We start from the raw sequence: 27,789 nt of genomic DNA, 5'->3' as shown, positions 1-27,789 counted from the left end.
TGGCACATCAGACATGCTGCCTCTATCATCACTAGGTCTCGTTCTACTGATGGTCAATAATCTAAGAGCCCTAAGACCTCTGAGATCTCTTAGTTGGCCTAACAGTGCCTGACATTGAGCATTAGTCAGTAATAACTACAATAACCATCTTTTACCCCAAAGTACTGGTCTGCTTTGCAGTACCATGTGATTGTCTAAAGATATTACCCATAATAATTATATAAAAAAGAAGGGTGGCTATTTTTTATGCCTAATATTTATATGGGTCCCACAGTATCATTACTGACTGATTAGCGCCCCCAGCTCACATTGATTACTCATGAACTTGGACAGCTCATAATGTAAATCTCACTATCTGTTTACAGCCAGCTCACCCACCCTCTCATATTCAATCAGTCAGTCAGTCAGTCAGTCAGTCAGTCAGTGAGTCCGTCAGTCAGTCAGTGAGTCCTTCAGTCAGTCAGTCCTTCAGTCAGTCAGTCAGTCAGTCAGTCAGTGAGTCCAGTCAGTCAGTGAGTCAGTCAGTCAGTCTGTGTCCGTCAGTCAGTCAGTCAGCCAGTCAGTGAGTCATTCAGTCAGTCAGTCAGTCAGTCAGTAAGTCAGTCAGTGAGTCAGTCAGTGAGTCAGTCAGTCAGTCAGTCAGTCAGTGAGTCAGTCAATCCTTCAGTCAGTCAGTGAGCACTTCAGTCAGTGCGTCAGTCAGTCAGTGAGTCAGTCAGTGAGTCAGTCAGTGAATCAGTCAGTGAGTTAGTCAGTTAGTGAGTCCTTCAGTCAGTCAGTGAGTCAGTCAGTCAGACAATGGGTCAGTCAGTGAATCCTTCAGTCAGTGAGTCAGTCAGTCAGTCTGTCAGACAGTCAGTCAGTCAGTCAGTCAGTCAGTCAGTGAGTCAGTCAGTCAGTCAGTGAGTCAGTCACTCAGTAAGTCCTTTAGTCAGTCAGTGAATCCTTCAGTCAGTCAGTCAGTCTGTCAGACAGTCAGTCAGTCAGTCAGTCAGTGAGTCAGTCAGTGAGTCAGTCAGTCAGTCAGTCAGTGAGTCAGTCACTCAGTAAGTCCTTTAGTCAGTCAGTGAGTCAGTCAGTCAGATAGTTGGTCAGTCAGTGAGTCAGTCAGTCAGTCGCCAGTCAGTCCCAGGCAGGCAGTGGTGCAGTGGTGGCTGGCCTAGTGTTGTTAGCTATCGTAGGTTCATGAGTGCTACTGTCTAGTTGATCAGCAGTGTAACTGCATGTCCTGGGAGCTGGGCTGGTCTGGGGTCTTGGCTGGGCTCCTCCTCTCTAATGAGTCCTCTATTTACCTGGACAGCCTCAGACGCCAGGCATTGTCTTCAACACAAGTTTCCTGACGGTTAAGCTGTTGTGTCCTAATAAAGACTGACAGCAGATATACTGAACTTGCTACGACACAGGGGAAGGAAGGAGTTGGAGAAAGTAGAAGAGAGAGAAGGAGGGAGCTGGAGAAGGTAAAGAGAGAGTGAAACAGACAGGAAAGAGAGAGCGTGTTGGTTTAAGGAATTAACTGCGTCTGCTTTTCCTTTGTACCTGTTTGTCTTTGTCATTATGGCGCAGACCGAGCCGACTGCAAACACGCAGGTAGGATTTTGGGCCCAAGTCAAGGTGATGAATCATCTCAAAATGAAGATCAATTCGGCAAGCGGCTCGTTGATAAATAATTTAAGCTTTTCTCTGAGCCTCAGAGGGATTCATTACAGCCAGGCTTGATGGGAACCTTCTGCTGAATTTCAAAAAATGTACCTGGGTTGTAGAGAGCAGACCTCCCTCCGCCTTCTCTCTCTCTCTCTCTCTATTCCTCTCTCCCTCTCTCTTCCTGTCCCCCCACTCTACCTCTGTAGAGATAATGTTAGTATTTCACTGTTGTCCTTGTGATATGATCACCAGTATAGCAGCCGTGGCTCAGTAACTGGTCATTGCTGGCTAACTGAGTGTTACCTGGCAACGGAAGCAGCTCCGTTGTGCTGGGCTTTTAGGCAATGGTGAATTATGCATGGTTTGTTTATCCGACGCAGAGTCCTGAAATATGCCTTTGTTTACTCGCTCACCTTTGAGATCTCCACAGTGATTTTCTGGAAGAACTTTACCTTAGTTGTTGGGGGAATAATCAGACTTTTACAGGAGAAACAGAATTTTGACAGCCCTGGGCCTTTAAGTGCCAGTTGTGGAAAATGGAGATCAAAACCTGAAGTAGCCTTCTCACTCAAGGCCACTCACTCTTCCTCTCCTCTGTGTTCCTCTGTTCTAGACTGCGGCGGCAGAAGAGCCCGGGCCTGTTTGGGAAGATGAGGTCAGCTCGGTTCAGCCCGGAGAACCCAGACGGACCGCCCAGCGACCCTGACGAAGAGGAGGAGGAGCTACAGATCCAGATCCCATGAACAAAGGAAGGACACACAGACTCTGACTTAGGGCTCTTCATTTCACACCGTGTGTGTCCCATAGACAGACAGACTGATCGTTGGACAGCTGTGATCTCCATTGACCTGGCTCATCCTGTTAGAGACAAACACTGGCACATGGTTGTCATGGGCAAGGTTGCCATGGAACCCGTCGCCACCTGTACCCGTGAACTACAGAGCTACCAGCAGGGTTCCTGAGAGAGCCCTCCCTACACGACAACTGACAGTACACTACACTACCACACTACAGTACAACCCACAGTGCACTACAGTTAAAAGCCACTACAGCCTGAGCCTACAGCCCTCTAGATCCCAACCATCATTACCATCACTCCCATATCTACAACACCCTCAGTGGTGAAACTCTCGCAATCACACTGCTACCCAATCCTCGGTCGGAAACTCATGCCTCCTCTTCCACCCTTCCTTCTCTTTCTCTTTCCTGAGTTCTGTCACCCAGTGAATGTTGTACAGTATCCTTCCTGATGTATCAAAACACTCAGGAAAGGGGCGTTGACCTAGCTGTGATGTTCCGGCAGTGTTCTGGGAATGTTATGTAATGCATTTGGTATCGTTAGCTGTGCACACCGTTCAGTACAGTAAAGGTCATTAGCCATCAGGTCACTGTGCTATGGGTGTGTGCTCGGCGCCTGGCACCTGGGCTCATCATTAGTTCATCAGTGTTTTGGGCTCAGCCTCAGACAGCTAAATTCTCCCAGTATGAGGGACAGGTAGTATTCTTGGGAGAGACTGGGACCGGATATGAAGGGACATTAAGGGCCCTCCACCGCTATGTCCCCTCACCATAACTACTAAGGGACAAGGTGCTTATGTAGAGGACGGGTCCGTTAAGACCTACAGTATTTACCTTCTGGACATATTGGGTTGTTCATTCTGAAAGAAACGTTGGTGGTCAATACACACATCCTTAGAAAAAACGTAGGTGCCCGGGCTGATTAAGTACAATACTAGAGAATCACAGAAAGGGCCTGCACACCGCACGGTTTTGATCCACCAGGATCTTCGTCAGGCCAAGACCCTCGTGGATGGTGACGTGGTCAATGATGTGGTCATTGGGAGCTTATTCAGTGTGCAGGCCTTTCTGTTCTGTTCATTCTGAAAGCAATAAGACAGCGGCTATCACTCCCGCTTACTCATCTGCTACTACAGGGACCAAGTTATTTTGTCACGGACATGCAAACTATTTATGTTGTTGTTTTTGATGATTGATCTGTAAACCACAGTGTTTTTTTTGTATTTAGCTCTATAAATGTTATGTGTACATGTAAACCTTGTCTCTTGCCATGATCATTGTGTCAGATGTGTGTGTGTACGTTTAAGACGGTGTAATATCTTGATAGAGGGTCATCTGAACATCAAAGCCGCCATGAACTCAACATGCGTGGAGTGGGGGTCAACGTTTGAATGCCTATTGTGACATGAGAGAAGTCGAGTACGACCTTCGGGCCAAGGTGGAGGTGAGTCACGAAAGGAAAGACAGCCAGATGTGTTTCCCTCAAAAACAAGACACGTCTATCTCGGGATGTGTTATCTTCACGGCTCGGGGGCAGAAGAGAAACGCCATTGATGTTGTGTTACACAACATCGCCAGGTCCTTGTGTTCATACATTGGGAATCTGCTCGGTAGAACACGGTATTGTCCAGCCCGCTGCAGTGATGTTTCCCCATAGTGCCATCAGTCTTACGACGTCTCTTAGAGGTCTGAGTCTAACGGGTCTCCTCTCCCAGCCCTCTGGCAGCAGGATAGTATCACACAGGAAGCTTCCCAAACAGGAGCTGTTCCTCCCATGGTCTAGTCGTCGTCCTCTTTTGTGCCAGTGGATTGCATTGAACATCCTTTGGCTGTTGTACTGTAACATAAAGTGACATTCACCCGAACTCTCATATGATAGGATTGTACACTGACCATTAGGAACACCTGCTCTTTCCATGACATAGACTGACCAGGTAAATGCAGGTGAAAGCTACAGTATGATCCCTTATTGATGTCACTTGTTAAATCCACTTCAATCAGTGTGGATGAAGGGGAGGAGAGGTTAAAGAAGGATTCTTGTGCCTTGAGACAATTGAGACATGGTTTGTGGATGTGTGCCATTCAGAGGGTGAATGGACAAGACAAAAGATTGAAGTGCCTTTGAACAGGGTATGGTAGTAAGTGTCAGGCACACCTGTTTGAGTGTGTCAAGAACTGCAACGCTGCTGAGTTTTTCACACTCAACAGTTTTCTGTGTGCATCAAGAATGGTCCACTAGCCGAAGAACTTCCAGCTAACTTGACACAACTGTGGGAAGCATTGCAGTCAACAAGGTCCAGCATCCCTGTGGAATGCTTTTGACACCATGCAGAGGCCATACCCCCAACAAATTGAACCTGTTCTGAGGGCAAAAGAGAATGCAACTCAATATTAGGAAGGTGTTCCTAATGTTTTGTACAATCACCTCTTCCTCAAACCTGTATGGTTGTTCATGTTTTGATGGCTGACACTGAGGTATTGGGTTGAGTGCAGGTTGAGGTGGAGTGCAGATATGGCTGGAGATCTCTGACAGAGCAGACCTCTGGTTCTCTCCGCTCTGACCTTTTCACTCTGTTCTCTCCTTTCTGTCCTCTTTTCGAAGCCCTCTTCTCTCTTTCCTCTTTTCTCCACCCTCTCTTCTCTGTCCTCTCTTCTCTCTCCTCTCCTCTCTGTCTTCTTCTCTCTGCCCTCTTCTCTGGCCTATCCTCTCTGGCCTCTTTTCTCCGCCCTCTCCTCTCTGTCCTCTGTTCTCTCTCCTCTCCTCTCTGTCTTCTTCTCTCTGCCTTCGCTCGGTCCTCTCTCATGTGACCAGGGCTCTGGGATGGCTCTCTGATATCCAGTGTACCGAAGACAATTCATTACAGCTCATTAAGCCCAGTGCATAAGGACAGAGAGAGAGATAGAAGCAAACAGACTGAAAAGGATAAGGGGAGAGTTCTGTCTGACAGCTTTGATCAGACCATTGGAATTAGGCTTCAGACTGTTCATCAATACCAACCATTTGCAGGTTGGGCTTTGGGGTCATTTAGTGAGCAGAACATACTGTTTTTTTGCTTCTGCCTAATTCTATGCCCAGGCTATGTCGTATACGTTTGTGTGGTCACATTCATGCGAGTGTAATTGTATGGATCTGAGTCTGTGTGTTGTGTTCTATCTCTAAGCATGCAGTGTGTCTGGGGCTGTGTGAGGTTCATGCTGCATCAGGTTCTGTTCAGGCCCATTGGTTGCTGGGTCATTACTGAGGAGGCCCCAGTCACTCAGTCCCTGCGTCAGTCAGAGTCCCAGCCCTGCTATTCTCCGCTCTGCTCTACTCTGCTGTGTGGCTTCCCTCCAAGTCAGAGACCATTAGCATGAGCGACAGCAGGAAGAGGACCCAGATTACATTGCAGAGAGAGAGAGACAACACTTATCTTTCCTCCTCCTCTGTTCCTCTCTCTTTGTTGAAGTCTCCTCTCTGTCTCTGCTCTCGCTGCACCATGCCTACTTGAGTGTTACCAAAGCTGACGCCGGGTTTTTGTCTTTCCTGTTCAACTGAAGCAAGACCTGCACATACTTTTTCAGGGGCTTTATCGGCACGCACTAATAATTAAGTGTTCCGCATTACTGTATGGCTTGACCTGTAAAAATACTGTAAGAAATAATGTGGGCCTAAATCCATGTTATTGTAATCCCTATACGAATTCTATAGGAATCTATGCTTGTACAATACATGTGCACTCTCTGTGTATCTCTCTCGCTCTCTTGCTCGCTCTTCTACACGCTCACTCACGCTTGGGTGAACTTTAATGAGATTGAGGCAGACCAATGGTAACTGCCTGACTTTTAGCTCAGAGCCAACAATACAAGGCTATGGTGTGCGTTGGCTCTTCCCTGGCAGACATGATAGTAATTATAGTGTGTGATATGAACCTCCTCAGACAGGAAAGCTTAATTAATATGTTATACTACTCTGATTAAGCTCCATGTAGGTTGAAGGACTAAATCACAGATCAGCCTCAAATACTATTTCCTCCTTTCGATGGAGCTTGGAAGGCTATTTGTTCCGTTAGTCCCTATGTGTGCATATGTGTAGCAAGTGTGAGCTGGTGTGCATGAGGAATGAAAGAGAGTGAGTGAATGTGTTTGTGTGTGTGTGTGTGTGTGTGTGTGTGTGCACGTGCATGTTTATTTCAAATGGAAACGGTACAGAATGTGTTTGTTAATATGCTGCGTAGTTGTTTGGAGAGTGCCCACATTGTTCCCTCCACTGGGAGGACTGGCATGGTACCACACCAATGTGGGCCGCTCTGACTGCGTCTGTCTCTGGGACTCACTCTACTCTCCCTTCTCTCTTCTCCCACACTGTCCTTGTTCAGCAGACACCCTCGACACCACCGCCACAGGAGAAAAAAAAGACAAAAAGGATTGCAGAATTGAGAACGTGCAGTGCAGTGGGATAGACTGACGCACCCTGACCGTATTTGATTGTTCTTCAGTATTATGACATTGCAAAAGCTTCACAGTGTGATGCTTCTAAACTGACACCAGGTTGTACGACTAGAGAGTGTTTATAGAGGGAATGTTCTTCATAGCTTCAAGTCGATCTCTGATTCTCAGTCTGAGCACCCAACCAATGTGTCCAACCCACTGTTTCTCCTCCTACCCACTGCTGCATGCTACTGCTGCCCATCTGGTTACAGATGAACCCTTCTGCTCACACACCAGTCGCTGGTCTGCTCCCAACGGCAAGACATCACTCCCTAATGTATGAGTGCACCGCAGTCTTCCTCCTATTGTTGTTCACTTAAGTTGGTTGCACTAAAATGCAAAGTTGCTGTGTTTTTCACACTCACCAGTTTCCCGTGTGTATCAAGAAGGTTCCACTACCCGAATGGTCCAAATTGTTCACCCTCCAAATGGTCTACCATCCAGCCAACTTGACACAACTGTGGGAAGCTTTGGAGTCAACATGGGCCAGCATCCCTGTGGAACGCTTTCGACACCTTGTAGAGTCCATGCCCTGACGAATTGAGGTTGTTCTGAGGGAGGTGGTGCAACTTAATATCAGGGAGGGGTTCCTAATGTTTGGTTTGCTCAGTGTACATTATACACAAGTAACATAACTTAGGCAACGGTTTATTGACAGATAGGCATATCCACATAATTTCACATACAACACACCCACGCACACAATCTGCTAACAACAGGTAATGAAATGTGCTCTCTCAGCTCGTTCCCATGGGTGTTTGTGTAATGAACTTGGTATAAACGGAGCTGTTTAATAAGTATTCAAAACCTCCGAAAACCAAAATGTATAAAATAAAATAAGAGGGTGCAAAACCCGTTGGACACCAGAACATAACTAGCACCAATACATACAACAAACAATCACCGACAAGAACATGAGGGGAAACAGAGGGTTAAATACACAACACGTAATTGATGGGATTGAAATCAGGTGTGATGGAAGACAAGACCAAACCAATGGAAAATGAAAAATGGATCAGTGATGGCTAGAAGGTCGGTGATGTCGACCGCCGAACACCGCCCGAACAAGGTGAGGGGCCAACTTCAGAGGAAGTTGTGACAGTACCCCCCCCCCCCCCCCCCCCCCCCCGACCCGCGGCTCCAGCAGTGCGTCAACACCGACCTCGGGGACAATCTGGAGGGCGAGGCGCAAGGCGAACCGGATGGGGACGGTGGAACTCTCACAGCATAGAAGGATCCAGCACGTCCTCCAATGGAACCCAGCATCTCTCCTCCGGACCATACCCCTCCCAGTCCACGAGGTACTGAAGGCCCCTCACCCGACATCGCAAATCAAGTATGGAACAAACGGAGTACGCTGGGGCCCCCTCAGTGTCCAGAGGGTGGCGGAGGAAGGGGGAAGCTGTAATCTGAAACAAACCTCATTCACTCTCCTCAGGACTTTAAATGGCCTCACAAACCGCGGACCCAGCTTCTGACAGGGCAGGCGGAGGGACAGGTTTCGGGTCGAGAGCCAGACCCGGTCCCACGGTGCGAACACCGGGGCCTCACTGCAGTGACGTTCTGCACCAACATTCTGGCATTCTGCGCCCGTGTATTGACTATCGGGGTCTGAATCAGATCACTGTGAGGTATAGTTACCCGCTACCGCTCATAGGCACAGCGATAGAGTCAATGCACGGGTGCGCTTCTTCACTAGATCTCAGGAGCTCTTACAACCTGGTGCTTATCCGAGAGGGAGATGAGTGGAAGACGGCTTTTAGTACCACCTCGGCACTATGAGTACCTCGTCATGCCGTCCGGTTGATGAATGCGCCATCAGTCTTCCAAGCCTTCGTAGACAAGATTTTCAGGGAGCTGCACGGGCAGGGTGTGGTGGTGTATATTGATGACATCTTGATATACTCCGCTACACGCGCCACGCATATGTCCCTGGTGCGCAGGGTGCTTGGTCGCCTATTGGAGCTGCCTGTCTGCCTGTCTCTCCCAGCGGTCCATTGTCTTGACAACGCGGTCCATGGCGGTGCAAAGATGGTAAAGCATTGCTGCATGCTCCTGGACGCGCTCCTCCACCTCAATGGCCGGGGTACCTTCTCCTGCTGACTCCATAGTTCGGGTCGGTGATTCTGTAATGGGGTGCGTGCTGGTGGCAGGGAAGTCAGGCACAGGAGAATAAACTTGGTATAAACTGAGCTGTTTAACCTCTTAAACCTCTGGGGGCAGTATTTCATTTTTGGATGAAAAACGTTTCCGTTTTCAACAAGATATTTTGTCACGAAAAGATGCTTGACTATGCATATAATTGACAGCTTTGGAAAGAAAACACTCTGACGTTTCCAAACCTGCAAAGATATTGTCTGTGAGTGCCACATAACTAATGCTACAGGCGAAACCAAGATGAAATTTCATACAGGAAGTGAGCCAGATTTCGAATGCGCTGTGTTCCAATGTCTCCTTATTTGGCTGTGAATGCGTAAGGAATGAGCCTACACTTTCTGTCGTTTCCCCAAGGTGTTTGCAGCATTGTGACGTATTTGTAGGCATATCATTGGAAAATTGACCTTAAGACACTACATTTACCAGGTGTCCGCTCAGTGTCCTCCGTCAAAACTATTGCGTAATCTCCAAGTGCGTGCATTTTTCCATTTTGAACAGAGGAGAAACAAAACTGCCACGAGTGATTTATCATCGAATAGATATGTGAAAAACATCTTGAGGATTGATTCTAAACAACGTTTGCCATGTTTCTGTTGATATTATGGAGTTAATTTGGAAAGAAGTTTGCGTTGTAATGACTGAATTTTCGGGGGTTTTTCTTAGCCAAACGTGATGAACAAAACGGAGCGATTTCTCCTACACAAATAATATTTTTGGAAAAACTGAACATTTGCTATCTAACTGAGAGTCTCCTCATTGAAAACATCTGAAGTTCTTCAAAGGTAAATTATTTTATTTGAATGCTTTTCTTGTTTTTGTGAAAATGTTGCCTGCTGAATGCTAGGCTTAATGCTATGCTAGCTATCAATACTCTTACACAAATGCTTGTGTAGCTATGGTTGAAAAGCATTTTTTGAAAATCTGAGATTACAGTGTTGTTAACAAAAGGCTACGCTTGTGAGCCAATATATTTATTTAATTTCATTTGCGATTTTCATGAATAGTTAACGTTGCGTTATGGTAATGAGCTTGAGGCTATAATTACGCTCCCGGATACGGGATTGCTCGTCGGAACAGGTTAATAAGTATTCAAAACCTCTGAAAATCAAAATGTATAAAATAAAGAACATAACTAGCACCAATACATACAACAAACAATCACCGGTAAGGACATGTAATTGATGGGATTGAAACCAGGTGTGATGGAAGACAAGACAAAACCAATGGAAACTGAAAAATGGATCAGTGATGGCTAGAAGGTCGGTGAAGTTGACCGCCGAACACCGCCCGAACAAGGAGAGGGACCAACTTTGGCGGAAGTCGTGACAGTTTGTCAGTGGAAAAGTAATAACTGTGTGGGGTGAGCATGGATGCTACAACCATGTAACACTGTACTGTGAGTTTTTCCACATTTTGTTGTGTTACGGCCTGAATTGAAAATTTATCAAATGTAGATTGTATTGTCACCAGCCTACACATAATACCCCATAACGTCAAAGTGTATTTTTTACATTTTTATTAAAAGTTATATTACAAATGAAAAAATGAAAGGTTGAGTTCGTAAGTATTCAAACCCTTTGGCATGGCACGCCAAAATAAGTTCAGGAGTAAACATTTGTTTAACAAGTCACATAATAAGTTGCATGGACACACTGTGTGCAATAATAGTGTTTAACCTTATTCATCTCTGTACCCCACACATACAATTATCTGTAAGGTCCCTCAGTCAAGCAGTGAATGTCAAACACAGATTCAACCACAAAGACCAGGGAAGTTTTCAAATTCCTCGCAAAGAAGGGCACCTATTGGTAGATGGGTAAAAATAAAAAAGCAGACATTGAATATACCTTTGAGCACGGTGAAGTTTTTAATTACACTTTGGATAGTGTATCAATACACCCAGTCACTACAAAGATACAGGTGCCCTTCCTAACTCAGTTGCCGGAAAGGAAGGAAACTGCTCAGGGATTTCACCACGAGACCAATGGTGACTTTAAAACATTTACAGAGTTTAATGGCTGTGATAGGAGAAAACTGAGGATGGATCAATAACATTACTAACCTAATTGACTGTGTGAAAAGAAGGAAACCTTTACAGAATACAAATATAAAAACATGCATCCTGTTTGCAACAAGGCACTAAAGTAATACTGCAAAAAATGTGGCAAATCAATTAACTTTTTGTCCTGAATACAAAGTGTTATGTTTAGGGCAAATCCAATGCAACACATTACTGAGTACCATATTTTCTAAAGGCAATTACGGCTACAAAAAGAAAACCAGCCATGTCACGGACACCGACGTCTTGCTTCCAGACAAACTAAGCACCTTCTTTGCCCGCTTTGAGGATAATACAGTGCCACTGAAACAGCCCACTACCAAGGAATGCGAGCCCCCCCCCCCTCTCCTTCTCCTTGGCCGATGTGAATAAGACATTTAAACGTGTTAACCCTTGCAAGGCTGCCGGCCCAGACGGCATCCCTAGCCGCGTCCTCAGAGTGTGCTCAGACCAGGTGGCTGGTGTGTTTACTGACATATTCAATCACTCCCTATCCCAGTCTGCTGTTCCCACATGCTTCAAGATGGCCACCATTGTTCCTGTACCCAAGAAGGCAAAGATAACTGAACTAAATGACTATTTAGTGATGACTATTTAAATGACACTCACTTTTGTCATCATGAAGTGCAAGAAGGTGGAGTAGTGGAGAAGGTGGAAAGCTTTAAGTTCCTTGGCGTACACATCACAGACAAACTTGGCTTGTCACCTAAAACCTTCACAACTTTTACAGATGGACAATTGAGAGCATCCTGTCGGGCTGTATCACCGCCTGATACAGCAACTGCTCTGCCCTCAACCGCAAGGCTCTCCGGAGTGAGTTCTGAGCCACCTCCGCCCATGGAGAGAGTAAACCAGGATGTGGCTAGGTTTCTGCGGTCGTATTGCCAGGAGAATGGGCGAGGTACTCCGCCACTCCTCCACGAACATGTCGCCTTTTCAGTGCGTGTTGGGCTACCAGCCGGTCATGGCACCGTGGCATCAGAGCCAGACCGAAGCTCCTGCGGGGGAGGAGTGTGTGCAGCTCTCAAAGGAGACCTGGAGGGCCGTCCAGGAATCACTCAAACAAGCTGGTGGACGGCAGAAGAGGAGCGCTGACCGCCACCGCAGTGAGGCCCCCGTGAAATGTGTGTTCTCCAAACAAGCCGTTTCCTTCCTGGGTTATCGCATTTCCATTCCGGGGGTGGTGATGGAGTGTGACCGCGTAAAGGCCGTGCGTAATTGGCCGACTCCGACCACGGTAAAGGAGGTGCAGCGGTTTTTAGGGTTTGCCAATTACTACCGGAGGTTTATCCGGGGTTTTGGCCAGGTGGCAGCTCCCATTACCTCACTGCTAAAGGAGGGGCCGGCGCGTTTATGGTGGTCAGCAGAGGCGGACAGAACTTTCAATCGTCTAAAGGCACTGTTTAGCAATGCTCCCGTGTTGGCCCATCCGGACCCCTCTTTGGCGTTCATAGTGGAGGTGGACGCGTCCGAGGCTGGGGTTGGAGCCGTGTTATCACAGCGCTCGGGCACGCCACTGAAGCTCCGCCCCTGCGCTTTCTTTTCGAAGAAGCTCGGTCTGGCAGAGTAAAACTATGATCTGGGGGACCGGGAGTTATTACCCCTGAAAGTACACCAGATTGCGTGCCTCCCCCTCCTTCTCTACAGACCTGTGCTGTGCTGTGGAGCTGTCCGTGTTTGTAGTCCCGACCATAGTTCATTATGTTCCTTTAGTTCATTGTGTAATCTCTCAGCCTTTCTCATTATGAAGCTAATGGGTTTGAGGCAGGAAAGGAGCAGATTAAATTGATCTGAGCATAATTATGCTTGGGGACTAGCAGATATTCACTTTCATCTCTGGATATGTGAGGGCACACCCCGTTGTGTGTGTGTGTGTGTGTGTGTGTGTGTGAAGGACATTACAGTGTAGTATGTACAGTATAGTATGTGTATGTTTTTTTTGTTATTCTGCTCCAAGCCATGTGCACAAGCATTCATATTTTGTCGTTTTTATTTTTCGTTGCTATGTGAGGATTTATGACTTTCAATGTTTAAATAGCCTGTGTCATTCACTTTTGCTGCGCTTCCAGCGACTGGCCTACACATGCCCTCATTTTCTCTTCTGCGTGTTATTTTCCATCCTGTTCTATTTCATTGTTCCATTATGTTTTTAACAGGCTGTTACATGTGTGTCAGACGTGTTCTGATGGGGTGATGATTTTACAGCTGGAGCTACACTTCTCCAGGCGACATCCAGATGCCCACTGGTAGGGGCACACACACACACACACACACACACACACACACACACACACACACACACACACACACACACACACACACACACACACACACACACACACACACAATCCAGTATTTTGACTCTTGTAGGGCTGGTACTTGCCATTGAGACTGTGAGACTGACAGGTGAGATCAACATACTGTATCCTCAACACACATTGTTGGCTGGTGGCCAGAAGTAAATTTTATAACTTGGACGTGATTGAAAGGTAATTTGTAATTTAGACATTGTCAACAGGGCAGTTGTTTCTCCTGGATTTCATGAATGAGTAATGAAACTGAGAGGTTTGACTGTTTTAATGTGTCTTCTTTAATCTATTACCCCACTTGCTAGAGGCACAAATGGCAATTTGGCTGTGCGAAGGAGATGAAGCTAATCCAGAGTTCAGGCCTCTTAAAAATATTGCCTTTACTGGCTGATGGATTATGGCGGATGTTGTAAAATGAGGGAGTTTGGGGTGTAGATGCCTGTGAGATCTGCCCGTGCATCTGTGCGAGAATATACTGAACATCTCACATACTGTTGAGATCTGTTGAGAACAGGGAGCTAGTTAAGGGACAAAGAGGGGTAAAAACAATATAAACGGACGAGGTGATCGTTTTGAACAGGATTTTATCAATACTTCAAAGCTGTGATGATGCTGTTCGTAATGTGTTATCATCACACGGCTACAGTAAGTGCAAAGGCATGGAGAAAACATAAATTGAGCTTCTTTATCCCGCATTTCATTTGATAGCATTAAATTCTAATCTTCTTCTAATAAAACTGGGGCAATCTGGTGAGATTAGATATGTCATTTCTTATTCCATTTTGTGAGGGATCTGTCCCCACAGGGTGAGGAGGCAGCCAGGAAATGGTGACAGGACAATCAGTAGGGATTTCTAAAGAAAGGAACAAGAAAATTAGAATAAAAAAGTCCACACTTCGCTGTCAGAGTGAAAAAAGACTATACTGGATTCCAGAATGTAACAGACAGCAAATAAAGGAATAATAGACACTATCGCCTCACTGGCAACAAAAGACTCCATCCCTTTTCCTTTCAAAAAAAAATGTTACTTTGCCTCTTATGTGCTTGTCGTACATCAAAGTCCCGCCATGTTTTTCTCGTCATGTTCTTGGCTTCCCTTCCAAGCGTCGCAAAGCTCTGTCTCAGCACAGACATATCCAACAGAAAGACATTCCATCTGGGATTTCTCACAGAGCAGATTTAATTTCTCCACGTCTTTTTGTTTTCTCTCAGATACACTGTGTCACATGGCCCTCATGCCATGTACTACATATCCCAAAACACTTGAAATAAATAGCTCTATTTTCTGCTGAAGTACTGAGTACTTGGTACTTTACTAATACTAGTAATAGTGTTATCAATGATTTTACCTTATCAACTGTCATAACAATTTGTTACATGTGTGATGCTGATACATTATGATTGCCAGGAAACTATGTACACTTCCTCTTCTGTATAGTTTCAGGGCTCAACCTGCCTTTAGACTGACTGGCGCTGTGTTCCTAACCTCTGGGTAAGAGACACAAATCACTTGTGCTTGCGCTGTGTCACATAGTATTTCTGTCAACAAGGGGCTATTTGTGTTTTTCTTTTAAACAGACATTCTGGTCTACAGATTTCTCGTTCAACAGAAACAGTAGAAGCTGAGTCTCCTGTATCCAGTGCACAGTGAGTCCTGGGCCCATATCCACAAAGCGTCTCAGAGTGCGAGTGCTGAACTAGGATCTGTCCATACAATCCTATTCATTATGATCTCAAAGTCAAAACTGAACGCTAGATTCGCACTCCAACTCTGAGATGCTTTGTGGATACGGGCTTTGTGAGACTTAGTTCTGTCTCGTTGGTTGATAGCAGGGTGGCTACAGTCACCTGATTAAGATTTGCAGACTTCCACTAGACTCTTAGAAAAAGAGGTGCTACATAAAACCATAAAGGGTTCTTCAATTGTCACCCTTGGAGAACCCTCTGAAAATAACTATTTCTGGTTCCAAGTAGTAACCCTTTCACTCATACAATGTTCTATGTGGAACCCTTTCACCACAAAAAGGTCCTTCGTATAACTTTTTTCACCACCAAAGGATTCTACCTGGAACTAAAAAGGGTTATCCTATGGGGACCAAGAGAGTACTTGAAGCAATACTTGAAAATACTTGCAATACTGAATCCTTTTTTATAGTGACCCAGTTTGGCCACACCTAAAGCTGTGTTAGGAGGATTGAGGGGTACAAAGCATTTCTCCCTGCTGCCCGCCTGCCTGTCCTCTCCCCTGGAACAATAGCGGGCAGACTGGCTACACTTCCGTGAGTCATGTGACGACACAGAGCATGTGAGAGGAGAGCGCTCAGCTGCTTTTTGTTCTCCCTGAGAGAGGAGAAGAAGACAGAGTGTCTGGTCTCAGTGACAGTAATTACAGGTCCTGTCACCTGACTCCATTCTACCCGTCTATTACTCCCCATGTCGCTGTGCTCACAGACACAGAGCAGAGACAACACAAGCTGTCATAGTGTACACCCAGCACCCCCTCCTCACCCCTCCTCATCCCCTCCACCCTCCTCTCCTCCTATTGAGAGTTCAGATGCAACGTGTGGTAATGGAGTTGATGTGAGTTCAGTTTCCAATGAACAAAGGTACCGGTACGGTGTATTGCGGTCGGTCACAACTTTCGCTGTGAAACTGAGGGCTGTTAAAGGGCCTGTCAAGGTTCATGTTAGATTACTTATTGTGTCTCACTGTCTAAGTGGCTTACAAACAGCTTGCTGTGTCCAGACTGTCTGGGTTTACTGCGGCCTGGTGTTCTTTTTCCTCCACACCAAGAGAGCAGGTAAGGTTCAGGCGACATTCTCTGTTGGAGTTCAGTGATAGACAGATACAGTCCAAGCTCCACCATTTGTTGGGTAGTGGTGTTTGTTTCATGATGTTAGGAGCTGACTGTTCTTGTCTCATGTCTACTCTACAGACCCTCATCCTCTTATTCCTCCTTGGAGTGAGGGTTTAAGAAATAAACGGTACATAAAACAACAAACACAAACAATGCACTGACATGAAACAGAGTCAATAACACCAGAGGAAAGAACCAAGGGGACTGACAGATATAGGGAAGGTAATCAGAGCCCGACGAGACGGCTGAGGAGTAGGAGCCCGACGAGAAGGCGGAAGCGTGAGAGCCCGACGAGACGGCTGAGGTATGAGAGCCCGACGAGACGGCTGAGGCGTAGGGGCCCGACGAGACGGCTGAGGCGTAGGGGCCCTGACAAGACGGCTGAGGCGTAGGGGCACGACGAGACGGCTGAGGCGTGAGAGCCCGACGAGAAGGCGGAAGCGTGAGAGCCCGACGAGACGGCTGAGGTATGAGAGCCCGACGAGACGGCTGAGGCGTAGGGGCCCGACGAGACGGCTGAGGCGTAGGGGCCCGACGAGACGGCTGAGGCGTAGGGGCCCTGACAAGACGGCTGAGGCGTAGGGGCACGACGAGACGGCTGAGGCGTGTGAGCCCGACGAGACGGCTGAGGCGTGAGAGCCCGACGAGACGGCTGAGGCGTGAGAGCCCGACGAGACGGCTGAGGCGTGAGAGCCTGACGAGAAGGCTGAGGTGTAGGAGCCCGACGAGACGGCTGAGGCGTGAGAGCCCGGCGAGCCGGCTGAGGCGTGAGAGACCGACGAGACGGCTGAGGCGTAGGAGCCCGACGAGCCGGCTGAGGCGTGAGAGCCCGACGAGCCGGCTGAGGCGTGAGAGCCCGACGAGCCGGCTGAGGCGTGAGAGCCCGACGAGCCGGCTGAGGCGTGAGAGCCCGACGAGCAGGCTGAGGCCTCCCTGGTAGCTCCTGTACTAACACCCGGACATGACATACCTTCCAACAGAAGAAAAAAAACATTCCCTGATGCTTTCCTTAGGTGAGGTGTTTTTCTGTAACGATGTACGCTGAGAGTTGGGAAGCAAGAACAGGGAGTGAGTGTTTAATAAATAAACGGTACATAAAACAACAAACACAAACAACATGAAACAGAGTCAATAACACCTGAGGAAAGAACCAAGGGGACTGACAGATATAGGGAAGGTAATCAAGGAGGTGATGGAGTCCAGGTGCACGTGACGATGGTGACAGGTGTGCGCAATAATCAGCAGCCTGGTGACCTAGAGGCCGGAGAGGGAGCACACGGTGACAAGTTGTGTGCACACACTCAAATAATAGCGTGAACCAAGTGTTGTGTTGAGCACTTCAGTACAGATCAACTTTATTATCCCACCAGAGGAAAATTCATTTGGTCATGTGCTTAAAAATACAGTACACAAAACATAAAAACACAGAATAATACACAATAAAATGAATTTGAAAGTGCAATAACCTACATATTTACAGCGAAAGAGCAATAAATGTCAAGGCTGTGGGTAACTGGTAAAAGTAGTCAGGCGCAGGAGAGCTGAGATGCGTGGACAAGGTATTTAATACAAGATAACACCAATATAAACACAATACTACAGTGCGGGAAAAATACCGGCACCACGACATAAACGGGCGTAATAACAAAACCCAGCAACAAAATACCAGCCGTCAGTAACAGCCTGATCAATAGAACAAACATGCACACAGACACTGGGGACACCGGAGGGTTAAATAATGAACATGTAATGGGGGAATTGCAACCAGGTGTGTAGAAAACAAAGACAAAACAAAGACTCCTTGCTGTCCCCAGTCCACCTGGCCATGCTGCTGCTCCAGTTTCAACTGTTCTGCCTGCGGCTATGGAATCCTGACCTGTTTACCGGACGTGCTACCTGTCCCAGAACTGCTGTTTTCAACTCTCTAGAGACGGCAGGAGTGGTAGAGATACTCTTAATGATCGGCTATGAAAAGCCAACTGACATTTACTCCTGAGGTGCTGACTTGCTGCACCCTCGACAACTACTGTGATTATTATTATTTGACCATGCTGGTCATTTATGAACATTTGAACATCTTGGCCATGTTCTGTTATAATCTCCATGCAGCACAGCCAGAAGAGGACTGGCCACCCCTCATAGCCTGGTTCCTCTCTAGGTTTCTTCCTAGGTTTTGGCCTTTCTAGGGAGTTTTTCCTAGCCACCGTGCTTCTACACCTGCATTGCTTGCTGTTTGGGGTTTTAGGCTGGGTTTATGTACAGCACTTGGAGATATCAGCTGATGTACGAAGGGCTATATAAATACATTTGATTTGATTTGATTTTAAATGGAAAATGAAAAGTCGATCGGCGATGGCTAGAAGGCCAGTGACATCGACCGACTGAACATCGCTCGAACAAGGAGAGGTACCGACTCCAGCAGAAGTCGTTACAATAAAGTGCAATATGCTGACCAATAGACTATCCATTGTACAGCCCAATGGCCGTTGGAATAAAAGAGTCCCCCGTCCCTGTTCTGATATTCTTTTGAAGATGTCTCTTTCCCCTTGTCTGGCTGCTGCTATGACTAAGTTTTGAGTGAAGGGGACGGGTACTGTCCTGTAAAATGCTTTCATATTTGTGACTGACCAGCTCGATTCGGTCTTACAGTGGTTCCTCCTTTAAAAGTTGCGTCATACTGCGGCACACCTTGGGTGCTGCCGCAGCATTCTGTGGCACGTCATTTAATTGTCAGCCATTTTTTCTGTTACTGCTAGTTCTGTTACTGCTAGTTTGCTAGTTTGACCACCAGAGGGCATCTTTGAGAAGCATTTGATAGTATTCCGTATTATTACCAGAGAATTTAAAACCTTTTTTGTAATAACATAGTATATGGGATTGATTGTAAGAAATTTGGCCTTAATTAATTTGATTAATATTATGGTGTTACTATTCAGAGAAAAATGAAAAACAAAACCCTCAGGGTTTCCGTTTGGATGGAATGGGAAATATGACGCTGTACAACATGACGGTCAGGAGTAAGCTACAGGATTGGAGGATTCTAAATTGTTTGCCTTCATTAGACAACCTTGTTCCAATATTTCTGTCAATCAGTGATATTTATTCCCATTGTAATTCGTTATGGATCCATAACTAAATCAACATCTGCATTTTGAAAGAGTATTTTTTATCATTATTTTATTAATGAAATATATGCTACTGTACAGTCTACAATACATACTGTAGTAAACATGGGAAAGTGCCTAATTCCTTACGTAAGGGAGAGCAGGCCATGTCTGTACTACAGAATGCAGTGCACACGGGTGACCGGTATTATTTCATAGTTGTGATGTCTTCACTATTATTCTACAATGTCAAAAATAGTAAAAATAAAGAAAAATCCTGGAATGAGTAGGTGTGTCCAAACTTTTGACCGGTACTTGTTTAATTAATTTGATTAATATTATGTTTTTTCTATTCGAAGAATAGATGGCACTGTACAACGTGACGGTCGGCAGTACAGTACTGGGCTATTTAGCTAAAGAATCCCGGCAGGGCACGAGGAAGGAGTAGGCTGTCCTTGTAAATAAGAATTTGTTCGGAACTGACCTGCCTAGTTAAATAAAGGTTACACTAAGAGCATAACATTTCTGCACCCTCATTTTCCAATTCTTTTCTAACCAATACCCAACTGGAGATTCAGTGAAAATAAAAATCTCATTGATTTATGAAGACCAGTTCCCATGCTTGCCTCAGAACAGCGCGAAACAGTGCTAAAATAGTTGTAGGCTTTTGCTTCTAAGTTTTTTATGCTCTTTAAATAAAAAAACCTACACCATTTTTAACAGCACATCACTCAACACTAGTGAGACTCATTTCACCTATGGTAGGCCTACAGGATATTGGAAAAAAATGTTTTCAATGACATGACTTTCTGACAATAATTACATTTAGAGGATTGGAGGACTCTAATATCTAAGGGGCATTTTCCGTTAGATATTCTCACATATCCTCAGGGGCTTTTTTTCTAAATTCATTAATAATAATAATCGCTTTGTTTAAAAAGTAATGATATTTTGGAGATTTTGTTTTCATTTAACCTAGAGTGAGCGAGAAAAAGGCAATTCTTGGACATGGGGTTAGCCATTCTCACTAATTTGTAAATAAAGCCAGTTTGTTTTTTACCCCCAAAAAATCTGGAGAAACCTAACTTGATTATTTAGCAGACATCACTTGCTTATATTCAGTCAACACATATCTTAAGAATTTAATGGAATAGTTTAACATTTTTGTTTCGTCATGCTTGTCTCAGAGCAGCACAAAACGTTGCTGAAATAGACGCCCACAGCGGGAAGATTATGTATTCTGTGCCCACTCGTGGTATCTCTCTTCGGTTACACATCCTTGGAATAGCAGAACAGCATAACGGTCCGGGCGGCCCTTGCAGTGCCCGGTGAGCAGTTGGTCAAGTTCTGTTGTCAGAAGAGGAAAGGAAATGCCAGGGTGAACCGACGACCTGATGAACCTGCAACGTACAGTATGTTGACTCTGCCTGTCAGAGGTGGAGTTCCAGAGCTCACAGGTTTGAGTTAGAAATGTAACACTTTAGAGTACTTAATCATTGAATACATTGCAAGTTGAGGGATTTTCACAACAGTAGCCGGGCTAAAAAAGTATATTGTCCTGCTAATATGCATGATGGGCTACATTCGTTATTGTAACCACAATGTCACACATAATTTGTATCTACCTTACTTTTAGAGTATGGAATTTAGAAATGTGAGCTTTTAATTATTAGTTGCACTGTTTTAGTTCAAAAGTGCAGACTTTTTTTCTTTATATGATTGTTTAAAGAAATGTTGTCCAAACTTGAAGTCTTCCGACTAGCTTGGAAAGACAGTACCGTGCAGTATCGAAGAGCCCTCACTGCTGCTCGATCATCCTATTTTTCCAACTTAATTGAGGAAAATAAGAACAATCCGAAATGTATTTTTGATACTGTCACAAAGCTAATTAAAAAGCAGCATTCCCCAAGAGAGTATGGCTTTCACTTCAGCAGTAATAAATTCATGAATATCTTTGAGGAAAAGATCATGATCTTTTATGGACTCTTTAAATCTGCGTCTTCCTCCAAAGCTCAGTTGTCCTGAGTCTGAACAACTCTGCCAGGACCTAGGATCAAGGGAGACACTCAAGTTTTTTAGTACTATATCTCTTGACACAATGATGAAAATAACCATGGCCTCTAAACCTTCAAGCTGAATACTGGACCCTATTCCAACTAAACTACTGAAAGAGCTGCTTCCTGTGCTTGGCCCTCCTATGTTGAACATAATAAATGGCTCTCTATCCACCGGATGTGTACCAAACTCACTTAAAGTGATAAAGCCTGTCTTGAAAAAGCCAAACCTTGTCCCAGAAAATATAAAAAACTATCGGCCTATATCGAATCTTCCATTCCTCTCTAAAATTTTAGAAAAAGCTGTTGCGCTGCAACTCACTGCCTTCCTGAAGACAAACAATGTATACTTCATAGCACTGAGACTGCACTTGTGAAGATGGTAAATTACCTTTTAATGGCTTCAGACCGAGGCTCTGCATCTGACCTTGTGCTCTTAGACCTTAGTGCTGCTTTTGATACCCTCGATCACCACATTCTTTTGGAGGAATTGGAAACCCAAATTGGTCTACACGGACAAGTTCTGGCCTGGTTTAGATCTTATCTGTCGGAAATATATCAATTTGTCTCTGTGAATGGTTTGTCCTCTGACAAATAAACTGTACATTTTGGTGTTCCTCAAGGTTCCGTTTTAGGACCACTATTGTTTTCACTATGTCATTCGAAAACGTAATGTTAACTTTCACTGCTATGCGGATGACACACAGCTGTACATTTCAATGAAACATGGTGAAGCACCAAAATTGCCCTCCCTAGAAGCCTGTGTTTCAGACATTAGGAAGTGGATGGCTGCAAACATTCTACTTTTAAACTCGGACAAAACAAAGATGCTTGTTCTAGTTCCCAAGAAACAAAGAGATCTTCTGTTGAATCTGACAATTAATCTTGATGGTTGTACAGTCGTCTCAAATAAAACTGTGAAGGACCTCGGCGTTACTCTGGACCCTGATCTCTCTTTTGACGAACATATCAACACTGTTTCAAGGACAGCTTTTTCCATCTACGTAACATTGTAAAAATCTGAAACTTTCTGTCCAAAAATGATGCAGAAAAATGAATCCATGCTTTTGTTACTTCTATGGGTTCTCTTTCGACTCCGTCTGCATATTTGCAATCAAATGCCAGAATTTTCTCCATATCCTTTTATTTATTTATCCATTATTTTACCAGGTAAGTTGACTGAGAACACATTCTCATTTGTCAGGACACCCGTTTAATGTCCCACCATCCGAAAGACGGCACCCTACACAGGGCAATCACTGCCCTGGGGCATTGGGATATTTTTTAGACCAGAGGAAAGAGTGCCTCCTACTGGCCCTCCAACACCACTTCCAGCAGCATCTGTTCTCTCATCCAGGGACTGAACAGAACCAACCCTGCTTAGCTTCAGAAGCAAGCCAGCAGTGGTATGCAGGGTGGTATGCTCCTTAGCTATAATACCCTAATTCCACTGATTTCAAAACACGTCCCCCAGGAAATGGAGAGCAACACTTATGCAGTTCTACTATGTGCTATCTTTCAAAAAATCTGTGTTAGAAAGGATTACCTATACATACTGACCAGCTCATATTATAGACAGAAGCGTGCTACATGGCAGACCAATCCGAACTCATCTCTCGGCATGTCCAGCCCACTCATTATCTCAGCCAATCATGAGTAGCGGGAAGGTTGCTGACTTTTTCCATGACTAAACCAACTACGCTCGTAATTTAACAATTGCATTTGTATTTACAGATGGCATACACGTTTGTTATTAAGGCACATGGAAGTTCACATGTTCCAAAAGGCATTTCTGCCCAAAAACGCATTTATTTTTTATTTTTAAGTTTCCGTTCAAATGGCACTCCTGTGAAGTAGTGAAGCGCGACATAAGCAAAGGTTCCTGAAACGAGTCACATTTCTGGAGGATGAGTTTTGTGATTTTTGTGATTCTTGGTCTATACCAATTATCCTTCCTGTAGTCTTGATCAAGCGCCGAAACACTTGCACTTGCTCAAAAGACCAATCAGTTCTCTTCAGTGGAGAAGTTAAGTGGAGTGGTCTCCATGTTTGTCCTGGAAGTGGAGAGTCATACTTTCCACTTTCCTGGAAGTGGAGAGTCATAACAGACAAAAGCAGACTCTCACAGTGTGTATCAATCCAATACCTGAATTGGGTCATGGGTTATCTCAATTGAAATGTGCCGAGTTATCCTTCAAAATCTCGTCTTGTTGACTCGAGGGTATGTTCAAGGTAAAATATTGAGTGTGCAGGAACTCATTGTATTGGTAATGTTACTGATGCTATGCTTCTGACTTTGTGGGATGGCAAGTGATGTGTGCCAAAACAGTGACAGATGCGTTTGTTATCTCTCAGTTGGGAAATATTAGTTGCTACGAGATGATATAAAATGTTAGAGAGAGCAGTGGAAGAGGTCCAGGATTGTATTTGAGAGAGCCAAATTCTGCATAAAACAAAGGATGAGAATGTGTCTTCTAGGAGTGCTTAACAGGAGACGTCTTTGAGCTGGAAGGCACAAGTATATTCTCCATCCGAGCTTGAAGAAATTATGCTGTTTTGCCATCTGTTATGTGAAATACACAGTTCGGATTTGAACAACTTCACTTTTATTGCCCCTGATGTATGTAAAATAGCATTTGTTTCTGTGCTTACTCTTAATTTGCACATTTAATGGCCTGCCGAATGGGAGCTCCATGCTAATGAAGCCGTGCTGTCTGTCTCTCCACCGCAAGAGTTTATTTCACAGCAGGGGTGATTTCCGTCTGTTTTCTGTCATTATAAATTAATACATTTTGCATTATGATACTAATTTCCCTGTTCACTGCCTCCTCTTTTACTTGCTTGTTTTGGTAGTTAACCGTGTGCGTGGATGTGTGTGTGCAAGCCCGTGTACATGCATGCTCTTTGTTTACAGGTATGACATGCAGATAACATAATCAGTTCTGGAGTATTTTCTGTTTCTGCAACTGATCTGCAGACTCCACTCCAATGAGTAAGCCTGTCTCTTAGGGCAGTGGTTCCCAAACTATGGGTCGGGAACCACTTGTGGGTCTTGGCAGGGGTCCAGGTGGGTCGCTGGATTACATTTTTTTTTGTGTAGAAATTTACAGTACCAATCAAAAGTTTGGACACCCCTACTCATTCCATTCTATTTTCCACATTGTAGAATAATAGTGAAGACATCAAAACTATGAAACAACACATATGGAATCATGTAGTAACCAACAAATGTTAAACAAACAGATTCTTCAAAGTAGCCGCCCTTTGCCTTGATGACAGCTTTGCACACTCTCGGCATTCTCTCAACCAGCTTCATGAGGTAGTCACCTGGAATGTATTTCAATTAATAGCTGTGCCTTGTTAAAAGTTCATTTGAATTTGAGCCAATCAGTTGTGTTGTGACAAGATAGGGCTGGTATACAGATGATAGCCCTATTTGGTAAAAGACCAAGTCCATTTTATGGCAAGAACAGCTCAAATAAGCAAAAAGAAATGATAATCCATCATTACTTTAAGACATGAAGGTCAGTCAATCTGGAAAATTTCAAGAACTTTGAAAGTGCAGTCGCAAAAAACCATCAAGCGATATGATGAAACTGGCTCTCATGAGGACTGCCACATGAAAGGAAGACCCAGAGTTACCTCTGCTGCAGAGGATAAATTCATTAGATTTAACTGCACCTCAGATTGCAGCCCAAATAAATTATTCACAGAGTTCAAGTAACGGACACAACGTCAACTGTTCAGAGACTGCGTGAATCAGGCCTTCATGGTTGAATTGCGGCAAAGAAACCACTACTAAAGGACACCAATAATAAGAAGAGACTTGCTCTGAGGATCCATGCCAAATCTTTTCAGTCTCCTAAGGGGGAATAGGCGTTGTCGTGCCCTCTTCACAACTGTCTTAGTGTGTTTGGACCATGATATTTTGTTGGTGATGTGGACACCAAGGAGCTTGAAGCTCTCAACCTGTTCCACTACAGCCCCGTCGATGAGAACGGGAGCGTGCTCGGTCCTCTCTTTCCTGTAGTCCACAATCATTCCCTTCGTCTTGATCATGATGAGCGTGAGGCTGTTGTCCTGGCACCACACGGCCAAGTCTCTGACCTCCACCCTATAGGCTGTCTCATCAATGTCGGTGATCAGGCTTATCACTGTTGTGTCATCGGCAAACTTGATGATGGTGTTGGAGTCGTGCCTGGTCTTATTGTTTGGTCTGTGTTCGTTTTATTACCGCTCAACCCTTATGGTGGGTCGTGACTCAAAAAACACCTCAATTGCTGGGTCACGAAGTAAAAAAGTTTGCGAACCCTTGAGTTCAAAGTAAATGTTGTTTAATGTGACTGGGGAGATTCTAAAAAGGCAACTGTAGACAGAGCAAGGCCACTGTTAGCAAGGCAAAGGCAAGTAGAGAGCAGTCAGTAATTGAGGGATGGATGGAAGGATGGATGGAGGGAAAAAGAAAGGGGAAGGATGCTCATCTGGAAATCGAGCCAATTATTTCTCAGCTCTAAAAAGCTCAGGGTCCAGAGGACTCAGCAGGCCACAACTTCACTCAATATTTCAGAAGTGGGTCTACGGGAACAGTGTGGGTGTGGACCCTAGGGTTCATATAGGCCATACGACCTACTCTCCCTACACAATCTATGTCTGCATGGTAACACCGAACCTCACTATTTTCTCTCTCCTTGTTATATCTCCATCACACTCCCATCCACTAGCTCCCTAGCCTCCAACCCCAGGCCTAGGCTCCTCCACAATGTGTCCACTTTCCTAGTCCCAGCACTCCAACCCCAGTTCAGCAGGACAGCCTGCTGCATAACAACGTCCAATCATTATTTAGGAAATAAAAGACTGTTTTCTCCAACTTAGATTTATTCCTACTCCTGCTTATTTGACTATTTCCCTTCCCCTCTCTCTCCAAGCCAGAATTGTGGAGGTCTACAATTTTTTTTCTGAGGTCTTGGCTGATTTCTTTTGATTTTCCCATGATGCCAAACAAAGAGGCAGGGAGTTTGAAGGTACGCCTTGACATATATCCACAGGTACACCTTCAATTGACTCAAATGATGTCAATTAGCCTATCAGAAGCTTCTAAAGCCATGACATAATTTTGGGGAATTTTACAAGCTGTTTAAAGGCACAGTCAACTTAGTGTACAGTGAGGGAAAAAAATATTTGATCCCCTGCTGTTTTTGTACATTTGCCCACTGACAAAGAAATGATCAGTCTATAATTTTAATGGTAGGTTTATTTGAACAGTGAGAGACATAATAACAACAAAAGAATCCAGACAAACGCATGGACCGGTGGAATTCTGTCCAAATTTGAGATTTTTGGTTCCAACCACCATGTATTTGTGAGACGCAGAGTAGTACAATGGATGATCTCTGCATGTGTGGTTCCCACTGTGAATTATGGACGAGGAGGTGTGATGATGTGGGGGTGCATTGCTGTTGACACTGTAGGTGATTTATTTCAAATTTAAGGCACACTTAACCAGCATGGCTACCACCAGCATGGCTACCACAGCACAGCAATACGCCATCCCATCTGGTTTGCGCAACTCCAGGCTGTGTAAGGGCTATTTGACCAAGAAGGAGAGTGATGTAGTGCTGGATCAGATGACCTGGCCTCCACAATCACCCGACCTCAACCCAATTGAGATGGTTTGGGATGAGTTGGACCCCAGAGTGAAGGATAAGCAGCCATCAAGTGCCCAGCATATGTGGGAACTCCTTCTAGACTGTTGGAAAAGCATTCCAGGTGAAGCTGGTTGAGAGAATTCCAAAAGTGTGCAAAGCTGTGTTGTCACTTGACTTTTTACATTAATCTAAAGACTGTTATTTATCTAATCAACTAACTATGTTTAATTGTTACCTGATTAAATCAATAATGTAGCAATTAACTCATTAGGATCTGGGGCACCACGAGGGCAGTTTGACAGACTTACCATATCCCAAATTAAACTCTATTAAATCTATAAACAGTCAACTTGTTAATCATAACCTTGTATAATATCATCATTCTGAACAGTCGTAACATCCTTGTATCTGCAAAAACCCGAGGCTTACTTATGTTTTAGTACTACACAAGTTGATTTAATTATTTATTTACTAGCTTATTAAATGGGAACACAGGATAAACATCTACACTTAATACGTTAAAAACTGGTCCCTAGCGGAATGACAAAAATATGGCTGCTTGTTACAAAAGGCATAGAGAGGGCGAGGAAGAGAGAGGGCAGAGACACTTAACCTTGTTACATTTAGAAACTACTCTCAGTTATGGTACTCCATTAATTTGCACACGAACCACCGCCTGCTTGGAGTTAGAAATCATA

General features: G+C 44.8%; 1 protein-coding gene and 1 long non-coding RNA gene across 2 annotated transcripts in view; one reads left to right on the top strand and one right to left on the bottom strand.

Annotated features, from left to right (window-relative positions):
- LOC110506389 (coiled-coil domain-containing protein 102A) overlaps positions 1-3,695 on the top strand; it is a 69,314-nt gene extending 65,619 nt beyond the window's left edge. The window contains exon 9 of the mRNA XM_036963790.2: positions 2,255-3,695. Within this exon, the coding sequence (XP_036819685.2) occupies positions 2,255-2,384 (130 nt within the window). The 3' untranslated portion in view covers positions 2,385-3,695. The remainder of the gene's footprint in view (positions 1-2,254) is intronic.
- The window catches only part of LOC149971375 (uncharacterized), a 318,492-nt gene that overhangs the window by 87,156 nt on the left and 203,547 nt on the right, over positions 1-27,789 (bottom strand). The window lies entirely within an intron of this gene.

Source organism: Oncorhynchus mykiss, chromosome 26, assembly GCF_057628025.1.
Source record: "Oncorhynchus mykiss isolate SJ-2025 chromosome 26, ASM5762802v1, whole genome shotgun sequence".
Taxonomy (NCBI): Eukaryota; Metazoa; Chordata; class Actinopteri; order Salmoniformes; family Salmonidae; genus Oncorhynchus; species Oncorhynchus mykiss.
The sequence above is the reverse complement of the archived record's forward strand: the minus strand, read 5'-3'. Positions and strand labels throughout refer to the sequence as shown.